General features: G+C 57.8%; 9 protein-coding genes and 1 non-coding gene across 10 annotated transcripts; 5 read left to right on the plus strand and 5 right to left on the minus strand.

Moving 5' to 3' along the window:
- Positions 1-19: 19 nt before the first annotated feature.
- Positions 20-1,206, minus strand: P168DRAFT_288112 (ankyrin repeat domain-containing protein). Its single transcript, XM_024836717.1, has one exon. The coding sequence runs from the start codon at positions 1,051-1,053 to the stop codon at positions 487-489; it is 567 nt and encodes a 188-aa protein (XP_024694747.1). The 5' UTR covers positions 1,054-1,206; the 3' UTR covers positions 20-486.
- Positions 1,207-1,223: 17 nt separating this feature from the next.
- P168DRAFT_288113 (uncharacterized protein) lies at positions 1,224-1,645 on the minus strand. Its single transcript, XM_024836718.1, has one exon. It carries the CDS (start codon positions 1,573-1,575, stop codon positions 1,270-1,272), a length of 306 nt encoding a protein of 101 aa, XP_024694748.1. The 5' UTR covers positions 1,576-1,645; the 3' UTR covers positions 1,224-1,269.
- Positions 1,646-2,422: 777 nt separating this feature from the next.
- On the plus strand, positions 2,423-4,528 carry P168DRAFT_279623 (amidase family protein; the record flags this gene model as incomplete). The annotated part of the gene is made up of 3 exons (XM_024835804.1): positions 2,423-2,958; positions 3,030-4,268; positions 4,336-4,528. 3 exons carry the CDS (start codon positions 2,423-2,425, stop codon positions 4,526-4,528), a joined length of 1,968 nt encoding a protein of 655 aa, XP_024694749.1.
- Positions 4,529-5,034: 506 nt separating this feature from the next.
- On the plus strand, positions 5,035-7,414 carry P168DRAFT_288114 (uncharacterized protein). Its single transcript, XM_024836719.1, has one exon. The coding sequence runs from the start codon at positions 5,055-5,057 to the stop codon at positions 7,239-7,241; it is 2,187 nt and encodes a 728-aa protein (XP_024694750.1). The 5' UTR covers positions 5,035-5,054; the 3' UTR covers positions 7,242-7,414.
- Positions 7,415-7,623: 209 nt separating this feature from the next.
- P168DRAFT_325054 (Gfo/Idh/MocA family protein) lies at positions 7,624-9,189 on the plus strand (the record flags this gene model as incomplete). Its single annotated transcript, XM_024840948.1, has 5 exons — positions 7,624-7,971; positions 8,020-8,189; positions 8,240-8,532; positions 8,590-9,062; positions 9,109-9,189. Exons 1-5 carry the CDS (start codon positions 7,915-7,917, stop codon positions 9,187-9,189), a joined length of 1,074 nt encoding a protein of 357 aa, XP_024694751.1. The 5' UTR covers positions 7,624-7,914.
- Positions 9,190-9,403: 214 nt separating this feature from the next.
- Positions 9,404-11,269, plus strand: P168DRAFT_325055 (putative transcription regulator (RTG2); the record flags this gene model as incomplete). The annotated part of the gene is made up of 2 exons (XM_024840949.1): positions 9,404-9,543; positions 9,589-11,269. The coding sequence occupies exons 1-2, from the start codon at positions 9,455-9,457 to the stop codon at positions 11,267-11,269; spliced, it is 1,770 nt and encodes a 589-aa protein (XP_024694752.1). The 5' UTR covers positions 9,404-9,454.
- A 116-nt stretch (positions 11,270-11,385) lies between these two features.
- On the minus strand, positions 11,386-11,918 carry P168DRAFT_316179 (uncharacterized protein; the record flags this gene model as incomplete). The annotated part of the gene is made up of 2 exons (XM_024839973.1): positions 11,386-11,578; positions 11,632-11,918. 2 exons carry the CDS (start codon positions 11,916-11,918, stop codon positions 11,386-11,388), a joined length of 480 nt encoding a protein of 159 aa, XP_024694753.1.
- Positions 11,919-12,743: 825 nt separating this feature from the next.
- Positions 12,744-14,339, minus strand: P168DRAFT_302554 (LIP-domain-containing protein; the record flags this gene model as incomplete). Its single annotated transcript, XM_024838670.1, has 1 exon — positions 12,744-14,339. One exon carries the CDS (start codon positions 14,337-14,339, stop codon positions 12,918-12,920), a length of 1,422 nt encoding a protein of 473 aa, XP_024694754.1. The 3' UTR covers positions 12,744-12,917.
- Positions 14,340-14,952: 613 nt separating this feature from the next.
- On the plus strand, positions 14,953-15,062 carry P168DRAFT_t48. The gene has a single exon. It is a non-coding gene; the product is annotated as a tRNA-Phe (tRNA).
- A 389-nt stretch (positions 15,063-15,451) lies between these two features.
- On the minus strand, positions 15,452-16,198 carry P168DRAFT_316181 (F-box protein; the record flags this gene model as incomplete). Its single annotated transcript, XM_024839974.1, has 1 exon — positions 15,452-16,198. The coding sequence occupies one exon, from the start codon at positions 16,196-16,198 to the stop codon at positions 15,452-15,454; it is 747 nt and encodes a 248-aa protein (XP_024694755.1).
- Positions 16,199-16,482: the final 284 nt, after the last annotated feature.

Genomic DNA, 16,482 nt, shown 5'->3' on the forward strand with positions numbered 1-16,482 from the left:
TCTCTACTACAGAGATCTTGCGGATTATATCAAACTAGCCATCTTTGATTCTCCGCGATCCTGCATTAGTATTTCGTACCATCGTCTCAATTACGCCAACGCCCAGCTTGTAAACAGACAACCATCTCGACCCAATACGCCATTCCAATCTCAACCGAAGGAATCTTGCAAAAATCCAAGAACTAAGCATGGGGGATCCATATACTCAGTATCCGTGATCTATCGCATTGGTATCAATCAATCTCGAGTGTATATCAGTTTGCTCGCCTCCACGGATCGTCTCCTAAGGTATACCATAGAAGAATGGATCCCCACCTAGCACGATACCCAGGTTGGAAGCGCCAGGCTTTTGTGGAGATGGAATCCGACCCGTCTACTTGGCGAGCTGACCCTGGGTCATGGCGAGAAGGGGGTCGCGCGCACTTCGTAACACCAACGATGGCGATACAGCACGATGAGCACCTTCCTCTGACGGCGCACTTACATTCACCCGAGGGGCATCCATCCGTTATGATAGTGGACCAACGGGTCGGCGCCCGCCTTGATCAGCACCCGCATCATGGCGATATTGCTCCGTTGGGCCGCGAACGACAACGGCGTGCGTCCGCTAGTTGGATCGGGGATGTCAGCCGGGTAACCGGCGGCAATGAGCCGATTAACTGTTGAGAGCCGTCCCCACCTGACGATTTTGCACATGAAGCTCGCGATCTCCGCGGGGTCGTTCTCCGGCACATGGTTCTCGATCAGCAGTTCCACAACATCATCATGTCTGTTCTGTTCGGCCGACAAAAGCATGACTTGCCCTGTGCGGCCGGGGTGTGTCCCGTGTTTGAAGAGCATGCGCAGCGCGTCTAGGCGGCTGTATAGCGCAGCTTCGTAGAACACATCGCTCCAAAGCGGGTCGCGTCGGTCGACATCCACGAGATCCAAGAGGAGATGGCGCAGGATGACTAGCTGCCCCGTGATGGCGGCGTAGATGAGCGTCGCCTTGCGGTACATGAACAGTGCACCCGGATCTGAGGCCGCCACGGCATCCAAGAGCAGCTGCACCATCTCTATGTGGCCACAGTGGGTAGCCTGTTTAACGACCATGGGCGTGAGTTTCGCCCCGGCGGCCAGTAGCAGCCGGGTCAGTGGCAGGTTTCGCGCACCCACGGAGACTTTGAGGGGCGTCAATTCATTGCAGTTGTGCTCGTTGGGATCGGCGCCATGGGCGAGAAGCAGCCGCACCGATGGTTCGTGCCCGCACTGTATCGCCCGAATGAGGATTTACAAGATGGGGGAGCTGCGGTAGTACAGGCCCAACCACATGTTGACGGACCATTCCGATCTATTGAATTTGGCAAGTCGGGCGCCGTGGTCAAACAGCGATTGCATCGTCTGGACATTGGAGTGGTTAAGGGCCCAGAGGAAGGCCTTCCGCGAAGCGAGGCTGTCACGGGCAACGCGCCGGTAAAGGTAGGTGTTTGGCAGTGCTTGGAACCCCGAACAGGTGCGCACTAGGCTGTTGACATGGTGCGGGGGTAGGTGGTCCGCGATGGCGAGAATGAGTTCGGAAGGCAGGGTAGTCAGCATGGTGGGATATTGATGTTGAATTGTGTGGGCTGGAGAGCGACGAGACGAGAGACGAGAGACGAGAATAGAGAGGAAAGAGAGGAAAGAGAAAAAAGAGAGAAAAGGAGTGGAGAGGAGAAAATTCTGCATGGCAGGTGATGTTGAGCCGAAAACGCATTCCGATATGTGTATACTTAGGGTTTCGGCGTCATGTGTCCGTCATTCTGATGCGCATCATCTAGGCCACACCGGCTGATCGTGGAAAGACAGAACTCTGTCGAGTTCCTCTTTCAGTATGGCTGTATAAGAGTACGCGGTAAAACGTACGGGAGGCTTTCTCTTATCTCAAGCACTGCAGCAAATACCGAACAGCATTTGGGTCAGGCTTAAAATGACTGATATCCCAACATGTTGTATAGTCTCATACACATGATAGACATCACACGAAGCAGACGCCATGCAGGGCCGCTGTAGCTGAATCTAAGACCGTTGAATTGATCTAGCCAAGGCTGTGGTTGGTTGTTCCAACGTCATTTCCACTGTGTCAGACCATCTCGTGAATCTGATATTCATAGTCCTATTGTAGTTTCCCACAATCGACCAGTAGATGATTGTTCGAGAGAACAATCCTAGCAACCTCATTCAATTCTGTCAGCTCCATTCAATCCCTGCAGTCTTCATTGCAATAGGAATATGCAAATAATCCTCCTGACTTCATTTCCAGAGTATGGAAAAGGTGACACAGCAGCCACCAACATGGGCCCAACTGAAACGGACGCCAACGTGCATCGCCTCTGTTCTCTCCTGGCGATAGAAATAGTTTTAAACTCCTCTGATCTCATCAACACAATAGCTACAGAAAATGACAATGCAGATGCTTCTCAGGGCCCTGGCCCTTGTCTCCCCCGTTATCGCCATATCGGCACCACTGCACCCATTCGACCTGGAGAAGAGCTCAGATGGCATCACCTACCAGCTCAAAGACGTTGCCTACTTTGCCAATGTCAAATATCCCACGCGTCGCTGGACCGTTCCTGGCCTGGAGCCCGACAAGGATCTGAGCCTCCTGACGGCCGTCGTGACGAACCAGAGTGTTCTCACAGGCGATCACCTGGAGGACCTGCTCACGAGCTACCTCCAGTCCGACGATGTCATGACCGAGGACTTCCTGCAGGCCATCTACCTATCGTCGAGCGCGTCTTCCGCGAGGCTGGACGCCTCTGCTATCGACTATCTTGAGCACATCCACTGCGCCTTGGTCTTCCTGGATATCAACTTCCGCCAGCCCGTCCTGCGAGACAACTACCACCGGATTGCCACCCGCGACACGGAGCCACTCCCTCCCGGTCCATACACAGCCAGGCTGTCACCGCATGGCCTCCATCTCTTCGACACATACCGCCTGTACGTCGACGAGTACCGCGACTTCATCACTGGCGTCTATCCCGCCCACGATGGATCCGGGCCTTTACCAGCCTGTCTGCCTTCTCCCCCGGTCGCTGGGGTGCCCTGATCCCCGTCCCTAGTCGGATCCACGCGCGCCACGATCCTCGCCCCCTAGCCGGTCGGCGCGTCGCCATCAAGGACCTCTTCGACCTCCAGGGCACACAGACCTCCGCCGGCAGCCAGGCCTGGATCGAGATCACCCCGGTCGCCACGTCCACAGCCCCAGCCATGCAGCGCCTGATCGACCTTGGCGCCGTGCTTGTAGGCAAGTTCAAGCCGGGACAGTTCGCCTCGGGCATCGACCCCTGGAACTGGACCGACCTGCACGCGCCCTTCAACCCCCGCGGCGACGGCTACCTGACCTGCTCGGGGTCCTCGTCCGGTGGCGGCTGCGCGATCGCTGCCTACGACTGGCTCGACGCCGCGATCGGCACCGACACGGCCGTCTCCATGCGCCGCCCGGCCGCCGTGTCGGGAACCTATGGCAACCGACCCAGCCAGGGTATGATCTCAATGGAAGGTGTCGTCCCCCTGAACTGGGCCCAGGACACGGCTGGCGTGTTCGCCCGCGACCCGACGGAGTGGGCACGCTTCGCCAAAGCTTGGTACACGCCGCAGCTGCATCAGAACCCGTCCATCACGGGATTGCCCCCGCTGTCCGTTCGGGACACGAGGGCATTCCCGCGCCGGCTACTCTACCTCTCTGAGTACTTCCCGCTGGTAAACCCTGCCGCGCAGACCCTCGTCGAGACGGCGCTGGCGCGCGTAGCGACTCGATTCAACCTCACGGTCGGACATCTCCACCTCACCAACACCGTCGCCAACGCGTCCATCTTCCCCGGGGTATTGGGTCTGGCCACATGGGAGACCGTGTTCAACGCTTCGTCGACCATGTCCGTCTGGCCGCAGTGGGTGGACGTGGTCACACCGCTGGTGTCGACCTGGGCGCGGCGCCACGACGGCCGCTACCCTCCGGTTGATCCGGCCTGGCGGCAGCAGTGGCACACCTTCGACCCGACCGTCACAACGCAGACGGCCTATGAAGCGGCGCGGCAGGTACGCGCCCGGATGGCCGCATGGTTCGAGCAACACATCCTGTACGAGACGCGCGAGACTTGCTCCGAGTCCATCCTAGTGTGTGACATCAGCACCGGGGGTCTCCCCAGCTTTCGGGAAGAGGCTCTCAACGACGGGCCGAATGCGACGCGCTTCGGGCGGATCCCGGACGGCGCAGTGACAACGTGTGGGCTACTGTGCGCTATTTTCGGGTATGTTCATCAGCCTCGGGCTGACGTATGATTGATCGGGGAAGTGCTAACTGGCTCGCGCGTGCAGATGTGTCGACGTCACGATCCCCATTGGACAGGTTCCATATGAGTCCCCAGTAACGGGGGTGCAGGAGCAGTGGCCGGTGACGATAAACCTGCTGGTGCGACGGGGGTGCGACTTCATGTTGTTCAATATGATTGAAGAGATGCACAAGGCTGAGATCCTGCGGGGGGTCCAGACTGGGCGAGTGGCGTTCTAGTCTCTGTCAGCCTGGTGGACGATTTCCGTCTTGGTACATAGATGAGATTAGGCTGGAATACGAGACGCAGGGAAGAGGAGTCTTTGATGCCGGAAGATCCAATCAACACATAGCCAGTTCATCATCAATCCCTTGTAGGAATAAGATGACACCCACTCTGTTGCTGCGCCCCGAGCTGTGATCCATGAGCCGTTTGATCTCTCGAACGTCAGCGGGGGGTTGCATTAGGGCTGACGCGTCTGGACCCTACTTGTTCGACCTGACTCTTTGAGGAAATCAAGTGAGTGTGACTGATCTAGCCTGATATGGCTTGATACAAAGAGATATAAAGGATATAATCTCATCAATCCTCACTCGTTCTCCACTCCAGAGATGGAAAGCTTATCTATCCACCATGGGCCGCTCGCACGCCGTTGGACTGGGCATCTCCCCTTGGACACGGTTGCCAGACGATGAACCTGCTCTCGATCGACCTTCCCCTGGCTACATCCCCGACCAGAATCCTGACCAGAATCCCTCCGATCAGATGTCCCCGCCTTACTCCGCCCGTCACATCTTGCTCGATTCACCCCACGGCATCAAATGTCCCGCGCGAGGCCACCTGGTCAAGTCCCGCTGGTCGTGGCTCCCCGTGTCCATCATCCTCCTGGCCGTCTACGCTACCCTCGCGTCATGCTTCTATCTGGTCGTCGCCCTGGTGCAACCCCGGTTTGGCGATCGCATCGGCGTGGGAGGGCTGGACCCGGCCACAGCAACGCTGCTGAGCGCCCTGATAGCCAAGACAATCGAACTGTCGTACGTGACGGTGTGCGTGGCCTTCGTAGGCCAGGTCCTCTCGCGGCGCGCCCTGCTCCGACGCTCGCGCGGCATCACCATCCCCGAGATGAACCTGCGCACCTGGATCATGCAACCGGGCTCTCTCCTCGTCCAAGGCGAGATGCTGCGACAGGCGGCCGGAACCGTCCTAGGGGTGCTCGCCCTGACGGCCGCCATCGTCTCGATGCTGTACACCACCGCCGCCGAGGCCCTCGTCGCCCCCAAGCTGATCCTCGGGCGCGTCGAGTCGCTCCAGTTGGTCGGCCGCGTCTCCGTGGATTTTGCCAACCCTGAGATCCTGGGCGAGCAATGTGCTAGCCCGATCCCGCTCGCGATGGACCCGGACAATCGGAACAGAACCTGCATGGAGCTGCTGCACACCGGCCAGGCCTACCACAACTACAGGGCGTGGCTCAACGCGTGGAGCATCATCCGCGATCCCACCGACGACCTCGCGCACCGGCCGCCCCCCATGGGCTCCCTCTGGGACAACACCACCCTGATCGGCCAGTGGATCGACCGCGATAACAGTGACATGGCGGAGCTTTCGGAGCGCTACCATCGGCTTGTCCTCAACGTCACGGCGGCGATGCCCCACGGCGGCGTCTTCACGGCGTCGAACGACCCGGTCAACCGCATCCCCCAGCCCCAGGTCCGCGGCGAGGGCAATTTCGAGCTTGACGCCGCCGTCGCGGCCCCGGCCGTTAACGTCCTCTGCGCCGGCATGACAAAGGAGGAGTTGGCTCCGCTCGTGTGGACCGAGTGGCCGGAGGGCTCCAAGGACAAGCTCGACGTCCCTGCCTGGCTCCAGAACAGGCCCCAAGGCGTCCCGGACTACCCGGACTACCTCAACCGCACCGTTGTTGACGATCTCTTCGGCTGGGGCCCGGAATACGGCCAACGGCCACCCGTCTTCGGCCGCTTTCCCAGCGCATACAACACCGTCCTCAACACCACCAGCCTCGCACCCGCCGACTCGGTCTTCCTCCTCGGCACCACGCCCAACCCCTCCACCGACGATCCGCCCTACGTGCTCTGCGCGCTCAAAGCCAAGCTCTCGCCGCGGTGTTCAACCCACTACGAGGCGTCAGCCACCGGCGCCAACCTCACCGTCAATTGCCAGTCGCCCACCAACGTCATGCAGTACGATCGCTTCCACCCGGACGACCCAGACGGAGAGTGGCGCCAGAACTGGAAGAATGTCGCGTCGCTGTGGAGCACGTCGCTCAGCCTGGGCACGGGAATGCTCGACGGGGCCTCCAGCAACGCCCGACTGCTGATGCAGCTCGTCCCCACGGGGCAGCCACGAGCCCTCCCCGCCGAGCGGCCCTCCGTCGCCGAGGGTCTCGCCGTCCTCGCCGGTAGCACGCTCCTCCTCTCCACGATGAGCACCTCCTTCCGCACCGCGTGGCCCTACGCCGACCGCGGGGATAGCATGGTGCACAACCCCGTGTCGGAGACCTGCGAGGCAACCCTCCGCGCGGTGGGCTACGCGTCGGGCGGTTCCCATCCGTGGCAACGGGTGTTCTACCTCGTCCTGGGGGCGGCCTTCATCACCAGCGTTGTTTATCTGGCTTTCCTTCTGGGGGAGGCGCGCGGCGAGCAGATCACGGACTTTACGGAGCCGCCGAACCTGTTCGCACTGGCGTTGAATAGCCCTGCGTCGACGCGGGTGCAGGGGGCGTGCGCGGAAGGCCCGACGGGCGCGGTCCTCGAGGAGCAGTTCAACATTACCGCGGCGAATGATGAGGGGCATCTCTTTATTGCTGGTCAAGGAGATGGGTATGCTCATGCGACGGGGGTGGATGGGGGAGCGGAGGTGGAGGGTGGGAGTCCTGTTATGCAGGAGTATCGACGGTTGGCGAGGGGAAGGACTCTCTGTTCGTGGTTTTATTAGCTGATCAATATCGAGACTGCCTTTCGGGTGTTAATGTGATCTTTGAATTGTTTATAGGATAGCGAGGCGTTGCGAGATTGATGGGTTATACCTTGATTATAGATCGTGAATGAATCATATAATAATGTTGATAACAGGACACTCCTAAATTTGCTCACATCGTGCTGCGTATGTCACTTTTGTCTCTCACTGCATGTCATTATCCTGGTTTGTACTATTCAAAGTGACCGTGATTCATGATGGTGAATAGACTGGCTGTACATGGTGATGCGTATCTATAGCATCACAACTGTATTATCTGTATCAGCTCAGCCTCAACTGACCACAGTCACCACTGAATGACAGAATGAGAATATTTCTACTGCATGCTCTACATGTGCAACAGCAAAGTAGAACCAGACCACCACTACTAGCAATGGACAGATAGACTTAGTATAGACAAGGCTGGAGGGGGACTGCGGGGCTGATGCAACCCCAACCATGCTCAGAGAATCCATGAAGATCTTTCCAGTAAATGACGCACAGTACTCACTAGCTTAATCACTGGTGATGAGGGGTTCGGGACTGATACTTTTCTTCAAAGTTGGGATTCTTCTCCCAGATCATCAACCACATCCTCCTCATCCCACCTCCATCCCACCTCCCCTCTAGCAATCCCATCGATCTGCCCAAGATGCCCATCGGAGTTGCCTTGATCGGTGCCGGTCTCTTCGCGCGACTCGTCTATCTGGTAGGTCCTATCTTACACTATTTATAGTTCACTGTTTAATATACAAAGCCTGCCATCGACGCCACGTCCGAGATTGAGCTTCGCGCCGTCTACTCGCGATCCCTGAAATCCGCCCAAAGTGTGGCCCCAGACCGCGACCTGGCTCGATATGCCGACGATGCGGACCAAGACCTGGCTGCGATGCTGGACCGATCCGATATCACCGCCGTCATCATAGCGTACGGCCTCTCAGTCCCACTTCATAAGGCATACTGATATGACATCCTAGTGTCCCAATCGTTCTCACTGCCAAGTTCGTGCGCATTGCTTTAGACGCCGGCAAACACGTCCTCTCCGAGAAACCCATCGCCAAAGACATCGCCGAAGCGACGACCCTACTCCAGTGGTACCGGTCGTCGGGAGTTTCCCAGCGAGCCAACTGGTCCGTGGCCGAGAACTGGCGGTACTGGAAGAGTCTGAATTACGCGCGCGACCAGTTGGCTGCACTGGGTCGCATTCACCAGCTGCGCGTGCAGGTCAACATGGACTGTCGGCCGGGTTTCTACATGTGGAGCTTCTTCGGTGGGCCCCTTTATCCCTCTCCAGGCTTTCGTCCATATCAGAGCTGACAAAATCTAGAGGGCTCCACATGGCGGAGACACCCCGAGCATCAGGGCGGCACGCTGCTGGACTGCGGGGTCCACTTCGCAGCAAGCCTGCGCCATTTGCTTCGCTCTGACCGGGTGACTCGCATTGCGGCCTTTGCGAGTGCCGCGAGCGACAAACTTCCCCCCCTTGACACCCTGGATGCCATCTTTCAAACCGAGGCCGGCACCCAAGGGGTGTTCCAGCTGTCGCTCACGTCAAACCTCCATGGCACGGGGTGGGAGATCGTCGGCGATAACGGCAGCATCAGCGTCATGGATGCGACTGGCACTGTCGAAAATACGACTGTAACCACCCGTTTCAAGGACCGTGATCCCGAGGTGCGTCCGATCCCCATCGAAGGGCTGGGCGTGCCGGACGAGGTCCTGGACTGGGGGAAGGCGCTCGCCACGGGGGAGTGGAATGATCGACAGCGACCGGAGGAGGCGTTGGCCGATCTCGAGCTGGTATGGTTTCTTATCCTACTTTGTATTCGGGATGCTGACAGGACAGATGGAATTGATGTTCCAGAGCAGTGCAGAGCAGGGAATGCCAAAGGTACCAGTGCATCAAGTGGTGGATGGTTCGCAGTGAGATCTATCTTGGTTAGATGGATGAGATTAGCAAGTCTTCATCTGTATCCTCGTGTTCTCCAGATGCTCCAGATGAATATTCAATGGTACTAGCTACTCTACCGCGTATGAAGTATCATCGATGGCGACGTAGCACGAGTGGTGACATCATCGCCGCATTCAGCAAGGCACCAGGAACTGACCATATTTCACTTCACATCTTCATTCACAGGTAATCTACATACACGGATATGAGTATATAAACTATAGTATATAAATTCAGCAGCATGGGTGGTGGTGAAATACCCCCATATCCAACCCCTTCCATCGGTCATGACGACCCCAGTCGACTGCACGCGGTGGTGGATCTCGGCAGGTAATCGCAATAGCTTCATCTCCATTCCATCCACTAACAGTTCAGCAATGGCATTCGCTGCTCCATTACCGACCTGTCCCCCCGCACCGCCCGCATCCTGCCCACCCAGCACATGCAGCGCGTCAACATCTCCCTCTACGACGCACAGTATGACGACTCCGGCAAGCAAATCCCAATCCCCTCCGACGTCATCGACGCCGTTGTCGCCGCCATCACGCGCTTCCAGACCATCTGTCTCCAGCTGGAAGTGCCGCCTGAAAACCTCCGCATAGTCGCTACCGAGGCGACGCGCCAGGCCCTCAACGGTGCCGACCTGGTCGCCGCCATCGAGCGCGCCACCACCCGCCCCGTCGAGATCCTCTCCAAGTCCCACGAAGGTGTCGTCGGCGCATGGGGCATCGCCAGCGGCTTCTCCGACATCCAGGGTCTTGCCATCGACCTAGGTGGCGGCAGCATGCAGATCACCTGGTTGATCGCCCACGCAGGTCACGTCCAGATGAGCCCGCGCCGCGCCGTCAGTTTCCCCTACGGCGCGGCAGCACTGACCCAGACACTCCACCTGCTGAAGCAAGGCAAAAGCAAGAGCGAGGCCCATCGCGCCCTCGACGCTTTTCGCGCCGCCATGGAAGACCAATTCCGCGACGCCTTCCGCCAGCTAGCCATCCCCGCCCCGCTCCGCGACCACGCCCGCCGCCACGGCGGATTCGACCTGTACCTGTCCGGCGGCGGGTTCCGCGGCTGGGGATACCTCCTCCTCTACCTGCACCAGATCCATCCGGACAAGGAATACTACCCCATCTCCATCATCAACGGCTACTCCGCGCCCCAGGCCGACTTCGCCGACACCGACTCCGTCGAGCGCGCCGCCCGCACCGCAGACCGCATCTTCCGCGTCTCCGACCGCCGCCGCGCCCAGGTCCCCTCCGTCGCCTTCCTGGTTAATGCCCTGGCGGCTGCTGTCCCGCACGGCATCCGCGCCGCCCACTTCTGCCAAGGCGGCGTCCGCGAGGGGCTGCTATTCAGGACACTTCCGCCCGTCGTGCGCCAGCAGGACCCGCTACAGGTCGCCACGGAGGCATACGCCCGCCCCTCTGTCCAAGCCCTGCTCTACCTCCTCCTCGCCACCATTCCGGCCCCAACAGCGCAGCGACGCTTCCCGCGCGATCTGAGCGGGCCCGTAATCCAAGCCTTTGCCAACTCTCTCTACCTCCACGCCGCAATGAGCAAGGAGCTAGCCTCCACGGCAGCGCTATACAGCACGAGCGCAGGCCCGATGGCCGCCGCGCACGGCATTCCGCACGCGGACCGCGCCCGTCTCGCTCTGTTACTACAGGCGCGGCACGGCGGGGCGCTGCCGCCGCGTGAGCGGGACTTCCGCCGCCGACTGCGTGCGCTCCTCCCCGTTGAGGAGGTCTGGTGGACGCGCTATCTCGGCGGCGTAGGACTTGTGATTGCCGCGCTGTATCCCGTGGGGATTGTCGATCCGGCCCAGCCCCGTGTGCTGCCGACCGCGCGGTGGAGTAGTCATCTGGGCAAGCGACGCGACAAAGAGGGCCTCGAGCTAGTGTTTCGTGTGCAGCGGGTGGATATCGATCCGTCGCAGGTGAAGGAGTTGCTGGAGGGGACGATCCATAAGATTCGTAAAGTGGGAAAGCGGAAGAATTGGGTTGGGGGGAGAGATGGCTGGGGGATGAAGGTGGGGGTGAAGGTGGAGATTATTCAATGATTTATATACATACGTTTGTATATATTGTGTATAAAACCCGGAGGCCAAAATTAACGCTCGCTCATGTCTATCAGACGATCGAGAAAATAAATACATTAGAAGGACTAGAGTAGAAATCATTCATCATCCGACCCTGACCTCGAGTCAGACTCGGACTCATCCGACTCATCATCAGATCCGGACCCTGATCCACTAGAGCTTTCATCTTCCTCTTCCTCATCTGCTGCCACTGCTCCTCCAGAATGAGACTTATGCGGCTTGGACCCGCTGTCCTCTTTTGACTTCTTCTTCTCCTTATGTTTCTTGTAACTAAACCAGTTAGCACACCTGCCATCCATCGAGAGACAGATACGTAAGCTCACGCTTTCATCCCCAGTTTCATGATCTTGCTGGCTTTACCCTTCTTCTCTTCTCCGTCTTCCCCATCTCTGCCTTCTTTGCCTTCCTTACCGCCGGATTTCTTCATAAATGACCCCAGTCCGCGGTCCCCTTCACCACCGTGGTGGTCTGAGGCCGGTTCGGCGTGCGTCGACGAAGCCGGCGCCTCTCTCCCGTAGTAATCGGCATTGGCACCGTGCGGAGTGTCGTTTTGAGTAGGCTGCGAGCTGGCGTACTGGTTGGTATTGAAGTGGGCGTGGTAGGCGTCCATGGTTATGTTTGAGGTCTCGAACGGATGGGGGAGAGTGTAGATGATAGAGACGATACGGTAGAGATGAATGCAGATGCAATAACCTCTTTATAAACTTCTTCGCCATCCTGTCAAGCCAGCTGAGGCTGTCCCAGGCTCTCAGCCCTTCGGCCCCCACCGAGGCCATACCGACGATCCTTACCTCGAGAGGATGCTCTCCTGCTGGACCCGTTCTCGACTACGGCGGAGCTGCCATGCTCTAGTCTGTTTAAAGAGCTAGTTCGACTGGTCGCATAAACCTATTAGTGTTGTTTTCAGCCATTCAGCGCGCGCCGTTGTGGCCTAAACTCATGGACCCTATAAATATCTTGTCTTGGGACCGACTTAGTGCGTATAGAACGGGTGATAAGACTTGTGATTGGCTCTGTCGTCAATGCTTGGTTTAGCTGTTTGTATCCCCTGTGTCCAGGTCTATTGATCCGGTCAGGACTATATCAGGCTGTGGTGGTATAGCTCGCGATACCGAGTCAAGTGTTCTAGTTTTGCTATGACCCATTGTAGTTGTGTCTATGTCTAGAGATGAATTCCGATACCCATATGTCAGAATATAAGATAATGTATAAAAGGGAATTCACAGAGCCTAAAAGTGTCTAGGCATCTTTTGTGGCCGAGTGGTAATTTTCATTCACCATATCATACCTGTGATGATCACGGTGACCAAGTCGTGGACCTAATATTAGGTACCCATGTTACCGACGTGCAATGCACAGCCGCGATACGATGCTACTATTCAGAAGTTGGTCAGTGAAGTCTGTCGTAAGAGAGGCCCTTACGACGAATGACTACCTCGAGTCTGGTTAGTCGTTGAAGTCTAATAAATATGTGTAAAACAGGTTGTACGTAACATCATGCAATGTAGTCTTGCTTCCACTGGGAAAGAAAAGACCATAATGAACGCTTGAAAGCATCGTCTTCGTTAACCATCATCGTGTCCGTAATTACCGTCGACCATCAACACCATCAGAAGATTTCGCCCCAGACCTTCACATCCTGCCGCAACTTCCCATCCTTCTTCCCCGCCAACATCAACGCATGCAGCAGCTTCACCAAAATTGGCTCCAGACTGACCCCCAGCGCCAACGGCTCCAGCTGATCCGACAGCTCCTCATCCATCGCGCACCCCTTCGCCGTTTTCCCCTCAAATGCCGCCTCCACGAACTTGATCACCCGCGGCAACCCGATCACCTCGGTCGTAGCATGCCCACCGCTAGCGAACGTCGTGAAGTGGACGTCCGCCCCATCCGAGCACCACGCGTCCCGCAGCGTCGTCGCGTTCGCGTACGGGATGATCTCGTCATCTGTCGCGTGGTAGAGGAAGACTGGCGCCGTGGGCGTCTCCGAGCTGTTGGCGCCCATCGTGTTTGCCTTGAGAATGTCTGCCACGGTCGGCTCGTGCAGGATTCCCCGGCCCATCGTCTGAATGGCCGGGTCGAAGAGCGACCGGCCGAAGAAGGAGACGAGCGCGGCTGGGGCACACTGCGTCGATGTCGTTTCGAGGATGGAGCGCCCCGCGTCGGTGACGATGTCGTCGAGGACGGGCTGGAGCCGCGCCCCATAGGCGCTTGGTTGATTCAGCCCGACGATCGCCGAGGGGATGAAGCCGCTGAAGGCCGTGCCGTCGATGAAGACCAGCGTGCCGGTCAGGTTGGCGGGCGTGCCGCCGGCGACCCAGCCGCGGATGTCCAGCTCGGGCGCGTAGGTGGGCTGCAGGCCGGCGGCCCAGCCGGTGGCGATGGCACCGCCGGAGTAACCGACGCCGACAACGGGGGGCGTGGCGCTGTCGAGGCCCAGCGCGGCGTGGTGGTGGCCGACGGCGCGGATCCCGTCCAGCACGCCGGTGCCCTCGAGGCGGCCGGGCCCAAAGGCGGCGTCGGGGCCCTCGTAGTCGGGCGAGGCGACGACGTAGCCTAGCAGCAGGTAGATCTGGATGACGAGCATCTCGAGCGAGAGGATCAGGTCGGTCTGCGGCGACCCCAGCTGGTACTGGTAGCTGGGCTGGCAGCTGACGGCGGACGAGTCATAGGCGGTGTGGAAGGAGATGAAGCGGTCCGGCTTGGAGTTGAGCGGCTTGAAGACGGTCGTCACGGTGCTGATGGCCGAGCCGTCGATGGCGGTGGTGCGGTAAAGCAACTGGTGGGCCTCAATGAGGTTGGGGAGGAGGCCGAAGAAGGAGGCGACGATGCGGCGGCTCCGCAGGACGGTGCCGGGCGGTTCGGCTTCGAACCCGCCCGGGGGCTGGTAGAAGGGGTCCTCGCTGGGGTCTTGGGGGAGGAGGCCCCGGGGCACATCCTGGGGTGTGGCCGACCCCGTGGGGTGAGCGGAGATCACCGGGGCCAGGCTGAGACCCAACAGCGCCAGACGGAGGGGAAGAAGGATGAGCATGGTGGATGGGACGGATCGCGAATTGGACCTCAGTGTCAAACCGTCCACCCACGAGCGGTTCTGACAACCCTATAAATAAGTGCGCATTCCTACGAGGCGGGGGTGCCGCGACCGGGAATCTATCCCTCTGGGGCATTCTTCGCGATCGACAGGGGGGTCCCTCGCGTTGTCTGAGCAATGAGGGCAGTCCTAACGACGTCGGGTGAAAAGACGATAGGTCGGAGGATAGGGGACATGCGAGTAGCGATCGTCTCTCCAATGGCAGCGTCTGCATTGGAGGTCATTCTCCCTCCGAGAGACCCGGCGCGGCAACAAGATCCGGGGAACGGTTGGGGTCATGCATCGTCCACGTTCCCCGGAGTGATCGGTGGTCAACAACCCCGCATCTCGTCGGCACGAGGATGGACTGGTAAAATTTGCCGAGGCAGTGGTGGAATTGAGTTTGGAATGTGATTCTTGACTGGTGACAGTGTGATGGAGTGGTTGGCTCGGAATATCTGTCGAGCTTATTGGCCATGATGCCCTCCTCGTGATAGATTGAAGTGGTGTTGAGCGAGTGAGGTTGAAGTGGATGAGAATATGAGGAGGCAATAAAGTGTAGGTGCAAGATAAAGGGGTGATGGCGCAGCTGGGAGCGCGTTAGACTGAAGAACCAACTTCAGTTTCTACTTCTACGGAAGTAGTGTTATCTAAAGGTCACCGGTTCGATCCCGGTTCATCCCATTCTTTTTCTCTTTTCCATCTTTGGTTTATGATTGATAGTAGTCTATGGACAAGTTTAATTGAGACTATGGATATCTGGTCTTTTTTTGTGAGATGATGATATCTTGGGTGCGGAACGGAATGCAGCCGGTATATATATACGTACAACCTTACCGTCGGCTAGTCTGAGCACCTGCCATACTAGTATAGTACCTGTCTCTAGATCCAAAAGAATGTAGATATATATATATATATTTGAATATGAATGGAGAATCTGGACCATGATGAAAGATCTTCTCAACGCCTATAGAATGATCCAGGCTCTCCGGCATGTTATCCCGTCGGTGATATATAACGCTACTCTCCAAGATAATCATCCCATCCCGTAATTTATACAAAGTAGAATATAATCAAAGATCAATCTTCCCATACCCCCTCGCCAGATCACTCTGCAACGTCATCTCCGCCGTATCCTCCCACCTCACCGAACACTGCACGACGTGGTACGTGTACAGCAACGCATCCGCCTCGACCATTGCCCGCCGTAACTCGTCACCCACCCGCATATACGATCCCTGAAAAGCCCTCATCTCCGCCCCCGGGTTCCAGAAAAGATGAATGTGCGTGATGGGCTGAAACGAGACCACCTTGCGCGACATCACCAGCTCGAACACCCGTCCCATCCGTAGCTCCCCCTCGGGGACCTCTAGCCACTCCATCTCTTCCTTGTCGCCCGCCATGCTCGACGTCACCCGCACTGCTAGTAGACTTCGCACCGGTGGTTGCCGCGTGAGCATCGTTCGCCAACTAGCCTCCGCCCGGAGGTAGGCCGTCTGCTTGTCTGGGCGGAGCACCATCTCGAGGCTGTTGAGGTTGAGCTTTTTGGGTCTCCCCGCAGCGGGGCCTGGGAATGACTGGAAGAAGGTGGGGAAAGCGTTCGTTAAGAGAGGATTGTATGTGTACTCGGTGTTTTTCTGGATGTCATCTTGCGGGGCGAAGAACAGCGTCCGCTGCAGCGGCAGCGAGCTGCGAATCAAGTCATGCCAGGTGCGGTTGACGCGTTGGGCCGAAGTGAGTAGCGTGCGCAAGTCCACCTGAAGTAGGATGCTTTCCAACAGTTCGTGGGTGGAAAACACGGTGGTGATGGCCGAAGGCATGCTGAGACAGCGCGGGCCTTATCCCTAATTAAAGTCTGTTCAATACCACAGGCCGAGCGACAAAAGGGTTTTTTTGGTTTTTTCCAATTTTTATTTACTGTAGATTTTTGTGAAGTCGAAATCAAAACAATCAAAACACGCTTCCAAATCAAGATCACGTCAGACAGCCATATGGTGAGTTATATACAGAATGGAGGAACCGACGAGGCTGAGTGCGCCTTGGAGAAAAAACAATGACGTCACGCCCCCTGAAGTGAATGTGGGAAGCCTAAAGCCCCAGACCA

Source organism: Aspergillus campestris (assembly GCF_002847485.1).
Source record: "Aspergillus campestris IBT 28561 chromosome Unknown P168scaffold_3, whole genome shotgun sequence".
NCBI lineage: Eukaryota > Fungi > Ascomycota > Eurotiomycetes > Eurotiales > Aspergillaceae > Aspergillus > Aspergillus campestris.

Coding starts and splice junctions, on each gene's coding strand:
- P168DRAFT_288112 (XM_024836717.1), bottom strand. CDS start 1,053: ATGGTGCAGCTGCTCTTGGATGCCGTGGCGGCCTCAGATCCGGGTGCA.
- P168DRAFT_288113 (XM_024836718.1), bottom strand. CDS start 1,575: ATGCTGACTACCCTGCCTTCCGAACTCATTCTCGCCATCGCGGACCAC.
- P168DRAFT_288114 (XM_024836719.1), top strand. CDS start 5,055: ATGTCCCCGCCTTACTCCGCCCGTCACATCTTGCTCGATTCACCCCAC.